The sequence below is a fragment of the Drosophila miranda genome, chromosome 2, assembly GCF_003369915.1.
Source record: "Drosophila miranda strain MSH22 chromosome 2, D.miranda_PacBio2.1, whole genome shotgun sequence".
NCBI classification, from domain to species: Eukaryota; Metazoa; Arthropoda; class Insecta; order Diptera; family Drosophilidae; genus Drosophila; species Drosophila miranda.
This window is the reverse complement of record NC_046675.1, coordinates 18,121,584-18,134,864: the sequence shown is the minus strand read 5'-3', so window position 1 is coordinate 18,134,864 and position 13,281 is coordinate 18,121,584. Positions and strand designations below refer to the sequence as shown.

General features: G+C 43.6%; 1 protein-coding gene across 1 annotated transcript in view; it reads left to right on the top strand.

Moving 5' to 3' along the window:
• LOC108154443 overlaps positions 1–13,281 on the top strand; it is a 46,015-nt gene that overhangs the window by 14,922 nt on the left and 17,812 nt on the right. The window contains exon 2 of the mRNA XM_017284715.2: positions 18–782. Coding sequence (XP_017140204.1) covers positions 380–782 — 403 coding nt within the window. The 5' untranslated portion in view covers positions 18–379. The remainder of the gene's footprint in view (positions 1–17; positions 783–13,281) is intronic.

Sequence of the window (13,281 nt, the reverse complement as noted above, 5' to 3'; positions counted from 1 at the left end):
CTGTTTCTCCCGTACAGCACAAACTTCCGGCAATTTCGTGGCATAAAATGTTTGCGACCAATATCCGTTTGGTTGCTCATGCTGCTGTAGACGTTGTGGTTGGGGTTCCCTAAGCCAGCCAGGAGCACAGTCGACTCCAGTTCTTCGAGCTATTTGTCGTTGGCCCGCACCTGGTAGCTATTTCCGGGGCCGTCGTTTCCGCCATTTTACATTTGCAATTCGAATTGGCGCGTGAACGTATTTTTCTCATTTTGGTTGCATACTCGTATGCGTGGGCTAATTAGCATGCGGCATTGCCAACGACAACAACGGCAGCAGCTAGACCCGCAATCAGAGTAGAGTACACAAAAGGACTAATAACCCGCGTTGGGCTGAGACCATGGAGGAGGATGTGTATGCCTCGCTGGGTTCCTACAACGACAGCGGCGGCGACGGTGGATGGAGCAGTGCGGAAACCAGCGTGGAGCAGCTGCAGAACCTGCTGCTCTGGGAGGACGGGAGGAACCTCAGCAAGCAGCCCAATCAGCAGCGGTGGAATGCCAGCAATTCCACCGGAGAGCCAAATCCCATTGATTACCCGTTCGACGCCAACAACTACTGGGCCCTCCTCGCCCTCGTGCTGGTCCTAGGCACAGCTGCCGGCAACATTCTGGTCTGCCTGGCCATCGCCTGGGAGCGGCGTCTGCAGAATGTGACAAACTACTTTTTAATGTCGTTGGCCATCACGGATCTGATGGTCGCTATGCTGGTGATGCCGCTGGGCATTCTGACCCTGGTGAAAGGTAAGTGCCTGGCAACTCATCATCGATGAGTGATCAGGGATGATAAAACCAGCGGTGATAATCTTGACTAAGAAATTAAACATTTAGGTTTCTTTGTATTTTTCACTAAAAATTATATTTTTCTCATTTTCCTCATTGAAGCTAAAGCTGATCAATATGAAACGTTAAATTATTCTAGTCGAAGAAAATAGTCTTGTGTTAAATTTTATAAGATTGTAAGGATAAGTTAGACAAATTAGTTCGTTGATTTTGCTGAAGTTTGGAGATCATCTTAAGAGTGTAGATTTTGTAAAACTTTTAATTCTATTCGGGAACCATTTCTAACAATATTGAGAAATGCAAAAAGTTGTTTTTTTTTTTGAGTAATGCAGTAACAAGAGAAATTTTCATGAAAATTAAGCCAATCGAATACATACATACATATGTATGTTTATTCATATGTGCCTGTGATTTTTAATGAATATTTACTGTTCTGATTTATATAATCTTCTGTATGAGATGCTACTAGAAAAACAATGCTCTGATTTACCAACTAAAAAACTACCAACGACGTTTTATGTGTAAGGAGTCTGTGGGTTCTAATATATATGAGTTTGACAATTATTCTGCCCTGACCAAATGTGATCAGTTGATGAATTTAATCGTACAGGAATATCTGAGCTGCAGTTCAGCAAAATGGAAAATCTGTGAGCTAGAAAAAAACGCTGGCTGGGAATCAGAACGAGGATAACCCGCTGTCGGTAAACTGAGCACTGGATGTATTTAATGAAGCTGTTGTTGGTGCTGGGTCTACTGCAGGTGGCAGGAGCCGTCGATTGCATTATCTCGAAGCAGCTTTGATCAGAGAAACTATGTGAAAGTCCGCATAGAACAGTGGTGTAGAAGGGGCGAGGGTTCAATGCAGTCACACAATTTAATAAGCGCGCTGCCTTTGTAGTCCGGGTCTGGCGAGATGCTGCCAGACACAGGACCGGAAACAATGACAAGACGTTGCCGAACGGAAGCCTCTTTTACTTTGGAAAGCCATGGAGCAAGTGCAGCATAAAAATTGCATTAGTCACGTCAAACGAGCGCGGGCGTATTTCGCTTTGACTCGGCTCTGCCAGGGATCCAGCCGCATTTTGTTCGGATTCTGCTCCCCTTTCCCTGCTCGTTCTGTGGAATTTGCAGGACCGATGATGACAGCACAGACAGACACATAGCACACTCACAGATACCCAAAACGTTGACACCTGGAGCGTATACTTGTCATGGGACTTGGGCCTGGGTATGGCGAGGTGAGCAATGCAGAAGGGGAAGGACCGGAGGCCTCAGTGCAAGCAAATGGCTGGCTGTTATATCAAGTGTGAAAAATATTTCCGGCAACAGGCACATGGCCGGTCCCAGCTACGTGCGCATCCTAAAAGCAAGAGTCGAAAAACGGAAGTAGGATTTGAATGTTGTCAAGAGTTCTTGGAGAGACAGCACAACCAGGCTAGGAGAAACTGTCGCACATGCGAGCAGGAGGCATTAGATGCCAAAGACTTAGAACTCACAGGGAAACGGCAATAGTCTGCAAGTCGGGATGTGAAATCTGGCTATGGATGGAAGACTCGTACTGCCTAAATTGATAATGGAAACGTGAAAGACGATAATTCACTGACTGAAAGAACGTATAGTTACATTCGTTCCTTTCATTTTGTTAAAAGTGTGCAGGTCTGGAGCTAAAATTAAAACTTATTTTGAGAGCTTCAGCTTCTTCGGCTTCTCTACCAGCAAAGATTAGATGTAGATGGCTCCAGTTATCGACACCTTTGCCGTCTGACTCGAGCCATTAAACAGGCAGCCACATGTCCATGTCTGACCACATGGCAAATTCAATTAATTTGCTCTGTAGACAGAGTGCTCTCTCGAACAGAGTACAGTACTTTTTGCCTGATTGCGGACACGCAGAAAACGCGTGAATTATGATAAAGAAATTACAACATAATTATTTCATAATTAATTTCATTTAAAAATCTGCATGAAATGCCAGTTAATTAGTATCTGCAAACGCAATTAATGCACATCCATCAAACTGTGTGGCATGCGCCCATAAAAGAGGAAAAGGCAGCAAATTGAATTACGGCGCAGAATACTCGTACTTGTCCGTCCGGCGAATGGCTGTGAATGTTTAAGCAGAGGCGAAAAGCTCGCAAAATGTTTGCTACTTAATAAATTATACACAGCGCGGCAAATGATAAATAAGAGGAGAGCCGCAAATAATAAAAAAGGAAGAGCCCCCAAAAACCAGAGAAAGAAACATCAAAATTAATTGAGCGCAAATTGGCGGAGCTGCGATTTACAAAAGAATGAGAAAAAGAGAAAAATAAAGGAGGCACTGAAATTTCACACAGATATTTTAGAGCGGAAGCGCGGAACTGTACTCAACATGGACGGATGGGGGGGGATGTTAGAAAATGCTTGGCTCGCCCGAAAATATGAGCCTCCCACAGTGGAAATGTGGGACGAAGAGGAAATTTATCATTCTACTGTAGCTGCGACTGCCTCTGCCACTGCCACTGCCACTGGCACTGGCACTGCCACAGTCTCTCTTTTGCTTTGTTGCTGTTGCTGTTGTCAAAAAGCATTTTAAGCGCTTAAGCTAGAGTATAAGCTGCGACACGCACAACGGTACAGTGGGTGGCAGCTTTCGGCAGCTTTCGGCAAGGCGATTGGTTCCGTTACTCCAAAGTGTTTCCCTGGAAATAGCATCTGGCAATTCTCTTTCAAAGATTTCCGCACTGCTGGCAATAGAAAATAGTGGGATTGTTTTCTGTTTTCTATTTTGACACTCAGATTGGTTTGTTTCTTCGGGAATTCCCGAAATAATATGGCGAAGTCTAGTTGAAAAGAAAACTCGGAAGGCCTCGTTTGTCATTTCGCCCGGCTGGTTGGAAATCAGATTCATTCATTTCATAGATAAACGAGCCGCAATGAGCCGATGCCGAAGTTAAAGCCAAAGTTGGATAAGCTTTTCCCCTCGCCAGTCCCCGCTTCGGCGGGCATGCTGCTGTCTCCACCCACTAGTTGGCTTTATCATAAATCTTTAAGCCACCTGGAAGCACAGAAGGAGATCGAGAGCGGCAGGGGCAAAGGCGGGGCGGGGCGGGGAATTGACATGTCTACGCATAGCAAATGGCAGGCACAAAATGGCAGCTGTCCTCTGGCTCAGAGCAGCCAATTAATTTTTGGTCAGCTCCCGAAGGAAGGCAGTGTTTCCTCTGCCGCCTACGTACGCCAGTACCCCAATTCACAAATCCAGAAATAGAGGGGAGCGTAATGAAGTCGGGCCTGTTTTTATGTTTAAAGCACCGTTATCGAGTATGACGTAGGTGAACTGGGGCGTGGCCAAAGAACCCTTTTGGCAATCAGAGCGAAATGTGTTTTTTGTTTTGTTTTTGTTTTTGCGGTCAGCCAGAGCTAAGAGTCAGCGGGGACTGAGAGGCAGGGCAGGACAGGACAGTGTAGGAGCAGCTGTTTGACACCCACCCATCAATCAAGTTGTCACGGAGAGGTCTCTTCTCGTGCAACTCTCTGCACGACCCTTGTTCCATTATCCAAGAGTTGGCCCCGAGCCCCAAGCCCCAAATTCGGCCGTGTGTGTGCAGCTTTGTGTGAAAAGTCAGGGGATCTCTCGCTCTGCTGAACACCGCTGACAACGCTTCAGTTCTAGCTTTAGTTTCGGTTCCTCCTTCCGGTTTGCGGCCTTCGCGAGGGATCTTCAGGTCTCACCCATATGCAGATGCAGACGCCCGTGAGCTACAGCCAGACGGCCAGCGGAGGGAGAAGACGTTCGCCTCCGCTCATTACTTATGCAAAGTCCTTTTTAGCTGTTAAGTGTTTTGTGTCTACTTACAAATGTAGCTGTAAATCAAGCGGAAGTCTTTTGGTGGGTTACAGAAAAGGGGAGAATTGTGGAAGGCCTGTGGAAACATTGAATTTTTCATTCCGTGCGTTTACTATTTCCGTAGTTGCTGCGCACAAAAGTACAGCACTTTATGGCGAACGTAAATACAGCCTTGTGGTATCCGGCGAGGATACCCCACTGGGTAAAGAAAAGGGGTTGGAGTTAAATGTTAAAGACTCGGGAAATTTTATGGGGCCTCACGCGTCGGCATACGTGTATGTAAATCCCCGGAGAAAGATTGAGCACGAAAATTGATTATATACGTATTGCTATCCAAGAGGATACAAAATTTGTATAGCTCATTAGGGCACGGCACTAAACCTGCCCTTGTCTACTCGGAGACCCACCATTGTCAGCCCATAAAGTAAAACTATAAAACGGGTCCTGACTCTACTACGTTCAAATATTTTCCCAGCAAGTTCCTGGGGTAAGCTAACGTTTACTCTAACCGAACCACAAAAACTGCCTTCGGGGTGACCGCACGTGGTTGGTAATACTAGGGTTTTGTTTTAGTTTAATGTAGTAGGTAATCGTAGTTTCCACACAGCGGATGGGTACATTGCCATGGGGCACAGCGGCTTTTATTTATTATCTGAATCAATATTTTATCTGGCCTAGGCAGATAACGTAACTATTAAAAATAGTTTTGCTCTGCCTCTGACTGCGTTCCATTATTTCTCAGACCCCATCTGACGAGAGGTCCGACCGAATCTCGTCTGCCGGAATGGTAAACTCTGGTCAGTCCATTCCAAATTTGGTTCCTCTAGTTTGTATAGACTACTAGAAATATCCAGAGTAACAAAATATGCTTTATAACGCCTTACCCATACCATATCTGCCCATCAAATAGCAACGCACTAGAAAGGTGCATGCGCTGAACTTTCTATTGTTACTGCCAGAATCTAAATTGCACTTTACATGATTAATTGAACAAGAAACAGCGACAGCCACAACGACCCAAGCTAAACTGAAAGAAATTGGAAAAGCCATTACTCTAATAATATTTGTCTTGAATCGATAACACATCCAAATTGCAAATAGGTTTTGGGGGCAACAAACGCCAGCGACAATGCCAAGGAGTATAACCCTAAAAGAAGCAAACACTAGACGCACAGAGTATGATGTACAAAGAGTCGGAGGGGTATGGACGTTAACTGACAAAGACGTTCACGAAAAGTGCAGAGAAGAGGGTAAACACAGAAAATATATCGAGACAAGTCAAGGCAGTCGGATCTCCTGGAACTAGAACTAGGTGGAAATGCAGCTCAAGCACGAAACCGAGACCAAGACCAAGACCAAGACCAAGACTCTCACTGGATTGCCTTGACAGTCAATGCCAAAACAATTGAGGCTTGGCACGGCCCCGGACACAGACCCGGACACGGACACGGACACGGGCGTGTGATGGAAACAGACATATGCTCAAGATACATGTATTTGCCCTTGTGGCAGTCGCCTCGAGACTCGCATTGGGCCTGGGCCACCGCCAGTTACAGAGCAAACAGGCCAGCCCAGGCCACAAACAACTGACTAGCCGAATGACTGACTTACGGAAACACGGACACACTCAGGTTGCTTAAATGGCAACGAATCATAGTTACTCTGTTCTTTACGAAAATCTCTGACTTATATGTACGTACATATCTAAAGATAGGAATCTTTTGTCGATTGTAATATTGTATTGTAATACGTAATACACTGAGAGCAATTATTCACTTTATTTTGTATTAAGGTGATACTAAAAGTATAACAAACGGCTTTTTTTGGATACCATACTTTTATTTAAACTAAGCTAATATAAAATGATTGAATACATAAGACGCTTACGTGTGCGACCATTTCAGTACCCACTCCATATCCATATGTAGAGAATCCAATGAGGTTAAGGCACGGGCGGAAGTTGGGAATGCACTTTTGTAAATGGTCTGACAGACAGATTGCTGTTGTCTGTCTGTCGCTCTGCAAGTGCGAGCTTGAGAAGGAAATGTGGCCGATGTGCAAGGACTGTAATTTCTCATTCATCGATTGTTTTGCATGCGCCCGTCTGAGTGCTGCAAGGACACCGCCCCAAGTCTTCTGCCGCCTGCAGCGGAAAGGAGCTATTTTTATTATTTTTACTTAACTGGTCGTGCTAATGGATTAAGAAATGCATTTTTTATAGTCGTCACTCTTCTTGCTGGCGATTGCCAATTTAATATTTAATTCGGGCTGACAAGGGCCTGGACCTGGCTTTCCCATTGTACGTGTATTGCCGCTCTCGCGCTTTAAGTGGCCGCAAGTTCACTTGCCGTGCGTCGGGCAAAGCGCAAAGTAAGTGGCATGTAATTTATGTGCCCGCCTCGCTGACATTGCAGAGTGTGAAAATGGCCGCAAGTCAGAGCGTACCAAGGCGAAAGCCTCTGCAGTGGCTTTTCTTTCTTTCCTTTTAATGCCCCAGTGGTGGAGAAGCACTGCAATGGCGTCCCAGGGACCCTTTGTCGCAGGCCCGTCCTATTGCGGCTGTCAGCTGGAAAAAGATTTTGAATGCACGTTCTGTCTAAAAAAGTATTTATGTCATTATGCAGACGTAATGCTGCAATTTTCATTCTCCGCAAAACTCAAAATCAATGCAGATATTTCGCATAGCCAGACACCGACTGACTCATCATGGTTCACTCCATTTATCAAGCTTTGACAGTGACAGCGAGTCCGCAACTTCCATCTTTTCGGGATTTGATAAACGAGCCGTGGCTCCAAGCAACTTTTGGTCAGACTCTGGAGCAACTGTGGAGCAGAAGCGATTCAGAATTGTCGTCATGTTTCATTTTTGGTCGGCGCCCATGCCACTGCAAACGCCCACGCCCACGCCCACGCTCACGCTGGACAAATTCAAATGAAACATCATATCTCATTTGTATCTCGTTTTCTACGTTCTGCACGGGTGGGAGAAGCGGGCTTCGGGTCGAGTGTCAGGCGACAATAAGCGACGCATTTGCTTGGCAAGCTCGCAGCTGTCCTCCTACTTCAGGTTGACTGTCAACAAGCGGGGCGACCTTGCAAGAGTCCTTTAGACATTCCTCTAAGACTGCTGCACGTTCTTGCCCTTTGACAGCGCGGCGTATGCGTAATGTGGCCTAAGAATATACCATTGCTCCATTGCCACCGGCACTCCAACCGTTTGGCACGTGAGTTATAAATAATTATAGACAGCAAAGCAACCAAAAATTATAACATTAGACTCGAACAACATGCCAGGCACGTCTGGGCTGCTTAGCCTTAGCCTCCTCGACTCGTATACATATAATGCCGCAGACAGAAGCGCAGCGCTCGCTTATACATATTTAACGGGCGCGACCGCCACACGACGTGACGTGCCCCAAATTGGAATTATTGCCATCATGTCACTCGATTAGTGGCGTTAAATTGCCAAGCTACCTCCCGTCCTGGCAACTCCTCCCAACAGATGATTTGCATCTGTTTTGATACGCCTTGCTTCCCCACAGCAAAATTGTGCTCCCCATACATTTTCTTCAGCGCTTTATTGCTGTCTTCGCTGGCTATCATTTAATATCCTGTCACTTAGAAACGGTCGTGGCCGTCCAGCGCAGGACACCGACTTTTTTATTTTGTTCTTAGTCTCCAGTGGGAAAATATTTGTAAAACATTTTAGGAAATTACTTGGTTCTATGAAAGCTATTTAAATATTGCAGAACCTTTAAATAATTTTGAAAGGTTTCCACAGAGCGTTAAGTAATTTTTTATCGATTTAAGATTGAATAGTTTGGAACATGCATAATACATCAAAATACATGAGTTGTTGGTTAAAATATCCGGCTGTGAGAAGCTATGTACATATTTTTATGTCATACGAGCCACAGCGCAAACATCTCGCCTGTGGGCGGGAGTGCATGGTATACAGGTATATTTGTATTATTTTTGCTTTCGGTGTATAGTGTTATGTTCAGCTCTTAAACAGTTGAGTGTAGCAGAAGCCACTGAAAATTTCATTTAAATTAATTGGCACACGCCTTCAAGCCCCCTCTCTCTCGTTATACACATTGATGATTTTTTACTTTTCCCATTTTTGGCCTTTCATTAAAAGTGTTGCACAAACAACATAAAAGTATAAAAGTATTTCAACCATAGCAGCAACAACTGTCCCCTACTCAATGCGAGGTTGGGTGTGTGAAATTGTGAGGGTTATGTTATGGCTCTGCCAGGGTCAGAGCAGAGCTTCAGTATGTATTAACTGTGATTTTTATTTAACATATATCTTTCGGTCAGCATTTTTCATGTGTGTGTACTGAGGGAAGAAATTTGCTTTGCTAATTCGAACGTTGCACAATAAGTGCTAAATATTGAAATTAATACGTGTACTTTGAAAGTAACTATACTATGGTATACTCGTTTTATATTGTGAGTACAATCATCAAATCTTAGAGGGCACAGGACTTCTGTCCACAATCCAAGAGTTTTTTGATAGAAAAATGTTAAGAGAGCCTTTGAACAACATTGAACACAGTCGATCGATCGATGTATGTATCTAAGAATAATGTATCTATTTTAGTAACTTTTTTGCGATATAAATATTTTCGCTGCGTAAGTAAAGCCGAAGGTCTAAGCGATTAGCCAAATGTTGCCATTCCCAGGGATGTTTACGTACTTTTAGATACTGGCTTTGAATTTATAATGTCAGAAGCCAAATGAAGCGAGGCCAGCACCAGCACTAGACGCATGGCAGCAGAGCCAATTCAAATTATGCATAAATCTCAATATAATTGACATTGAGAGGCAAACTTTTGCTACTTTGCGGAGAAATGTTACGAGACTATTTTTACCATTTCCGAAGGCGTCCTTTGGACTCAGACATTCTATTACAGTCAAGTCAGAACAGTTGCAAAAAGTTGCTGAACTTGAATGAAAAGATGGTTCAGCTTTTCCCCCGCTCCCCCAAATCTCTCCACCAAACAGAACCTGTCTTTGGCATGTGTGCTCATTGTGAAAATTATGCGAAAAGTTTTCTTGCCATGAAAATGACGCTTGAAAGTACGAGTATATTAAATTTGGCAGTGCACTGCCAGACCCAGTTGCACTTGTCAGCAGCAAAAGATTCTAGAATAGCTCAAAAGCATTTTGCGGCTGACTTTACGGCCCCGTCTTCGTCTCCGTCCCGTCCCGTCCCATTCCGTACCCATTATGACTCTGCTGCGGTTGCTCAGTTGTCGAAAAGTCAAGCCAAACAAAAATTGTACCATCCCGTAGAGAGTTTTGTTCTCTCCTTGTTTTCATATGGCGCTATTCATAAATAAGTACAATCCATACAAACTGGACCACCATTTGTCAAGTTTTGGACCCCATAACTACTTATGTACAATGGTTTATGCTAGAAATCATGCTATTTATTATTATATTCCATGCTATATGTATATCCTTATCTTATATGTTCCCAATTGATTAACTGTAGAACACAAAATGTATAAAATGCTCTGCTTGAGGCACTATGGCAACATCTGCATCTGAAATACTCGTACTTATCAATGTCGAGAGAGGCTCTGCTCTCTCATAAATGTCCCAGATATACGATTGTGTGCGACCGAAAACAAACCCATAAAGATGAAATATGTGTGTCAGGCCCATGCATTGCTCACATTCCCAATTTGCCGGCGCCGACATCTTGTAATTTTATTTTATTATGCCCAAGGAGGACGATCAAAATACCTCCTGCACGAGTATGCTGGGGCAAACGAGCGAAACCTTTTATGTTCATAAAGAGGAAAGTTTGTAATATGTCGTGTTGTTGCGGTTGTGTGCTCAAATTGGTAGGGAAATACACTAAATAACATAAACTGCCGGCAGCCGCTGGCTCTCTGACTCTCTGGTGACAGGTCGCCCCATATTGATTGCACGGCTAATGACCTTGAAAGTGATATGGGATTGGGCGGCACTTACCCTTTTTTCCCTTTTTCTTTTGCTTTTTTCCTTTTTTCCTTTTTCTTAGAGTTTGTTTTGCAAAGTTTCATCATAATTTGATTGAGAACAGTTTGACGACCCCGACAAATTGAGCTCATCTTTTGAGCAGTTGAAGCAGTTTAAGTTTACTTTTTTAGGCCTCTCAGAGTTTCAGTAAACCGTATTATAAACAGTATAATTCTACACCTACACCCAGGACACGATCCGACTGTCACCAATATTTGTTTAGCCCCAACTCCCGACTTGGCCTCGGGCAATTGAAACTGATGGCAACAGTAAGGGAAACTGCAGGCAAAATGGTGAAATGAGCTCATCAATAAGTTTTGGGAGCATGAAGAGCTATTTACGAAAAGTTGCCATAACTTAGCGATGCACAGCAATAGCAGAAAAGAAAGGTATTACAAGTGCTTTGTAATCTATTTGAAAACTTTTGCCGGGAAGCAAACACACTCCAGTCAGGACCCAAGAATAACAGCAGCAGCAGGAGCAGTGCCCCGAACACAAACAAGAAGAACGAAACAGAAGAAGACGAAGACGAAGAGATAGAGATAGAGAGAGCGATGGAAACCATAAGGAAAGTCTCGTAATAGACAAACAATGAGTATAATGAAACGTTAAAGCGTCGTGTAATGACGCAACGGAAGCAAAGCAATTTACGTAAGCTTCCAGAGAGAGTTAGGAGTTTAATGAATGCGGAGAATAGAGCGCTCAACTTAATGACGATACTGAATGAGTGGTGGATGGGGGGGAGAGAAGTGACACGGGCTAGGGGAAATCGAAGCAGTCGCCACTTTATTTGCCACATTAGAGCACTGTCAATAGCAGGAGCAAAAGTTGTGGCAAAAATGAAAGCAGGAAGGAAGGAAGCGAGGACACGTCGCCCACTCCCTGTGCCCTGTGCACTCCTGTTCAGGTTCAGCGAAGCGTTAACAATACAAAAATAAAGCTGTGTAAACATACAAAAATAGGGGCGGTGGATATACGTGGGTGGTGGGTGACCCAGTGCACGACAGGGGCTTTAGTTGAAAGGGCAAGGGCAAAGACGGGACGAGGAGTGAGGCCAATAGCACTTGACGAGACAGCAAGAGCCACAACAATTATAACAGTGTTAATAAAAAATGAAGTAGGCCTGAAGACCCCTATGAGAACCAACCGAACACAGATACTCTAAGAAATCGCTGTGGTCCAAAAAGATACATATACACAAGTACATAAATCGGTTTTCCGTATCACTTATTGTATGACTTTTTAAAACAGCCGAATTTCTTTCAGACGTGATGTAGAAGAGATTAAATGATTACTAATCATTATTCTAACTTCTATATTTTCTGCATGGATGCAAAACGTGTTGCGTGTCATACTGAGGTGCCCTTCGGTTCTTTGTGCCACTTGATGATGCAGTTATTGAAAAACTTTCTTTATTTCTTAAATGTTTTAAATTGATTCAAAAAGGGTAATGTTTTTCAATAGTACTTAACAATACTTTTAAAAAGTCTGTTGTTTTTGAACGCTTTATACCAAATCCAATAAAAAAAGTTACCCTCAAAATCAGCTCATAAAGAGCATTACAAAAATTCTATCTGCTCTGCTCTCCTTTTATGCAAGTTTGTGTTATTTCTCTCCATCTCCATCTGCCTCTGTCTCCACCTCTATTTCCCTTTTTTTCCTGACTATGGTCCTCAAATTTGCTGAAGTGTAAAAATAAAGGGGAACCCCGAGGCGGTAGGGCACCTCTGGGTCTGTTGGGGATTTTCTGTGAGCATTTGCCGGTTCCAACATGGCTTCGGTCGACCCTGCGGGTCTGATCTGACCAGGAATGGCAACTGTTTGCCGATTTGTGTGGGCCAAGGCAAAAAATACATATTAAATATTCAATGCGGGGAATCTATTAAAATAAAAAATGTGTTTACATAAAACTTGTCGGAAATTTAATTGAATTTCGTGTCCGCTGCTCTATCTGCTAGAGCTCGTCAAAGTACCAGGCGATTTTTGCTCAAACAAGAGTTTATACATATTTGCTTTGGAACTCAGACAAGGAAAAAGGATATAGGAGACATGTAGACCACTCCACCTACATACATATGTGCACGTATGAATGTATATAGTATGGGAATTTGTTGGTGCCTTTGTTACTGTTTCTTCCCTGCTAAGCCGACAGCTGTCAATGGCGCGGGCTCTGCGCGAAGCTGAACGAAGTGCTGAAGGTTTGCTTAGTCAGAACGACACAAATCGTGGCTCTGCCGAGTTACGAATAATTTTGGGCATATGGATAAAAAGTCGGTGAATCTTGATATGGGGCAAAGGGACAAAGTATCCGATGGAAAGTATACGAGAGACACCAATGAGATGAGAAAATATCAATGCTGTGAGATGATACGCATAGGATACTTCAAAGCTAGAGAACATTCAATTAAATTGTTTACTCCATTGTATTACTGATAAAAGGTAGATGATAGCAATTAACTCCGCCAATCCTTCTAGATCTCAAAGATTTCTCATGGTAGATTTACATACGGAAGTACCGCTGGCTCAGAATCATTGGAATGCAAAATTTTCCAAATATTATCACATCTTATTATGGCATCTCATTGAACAGAGTTGGCTCCAGCCTGTTGTCTGAGG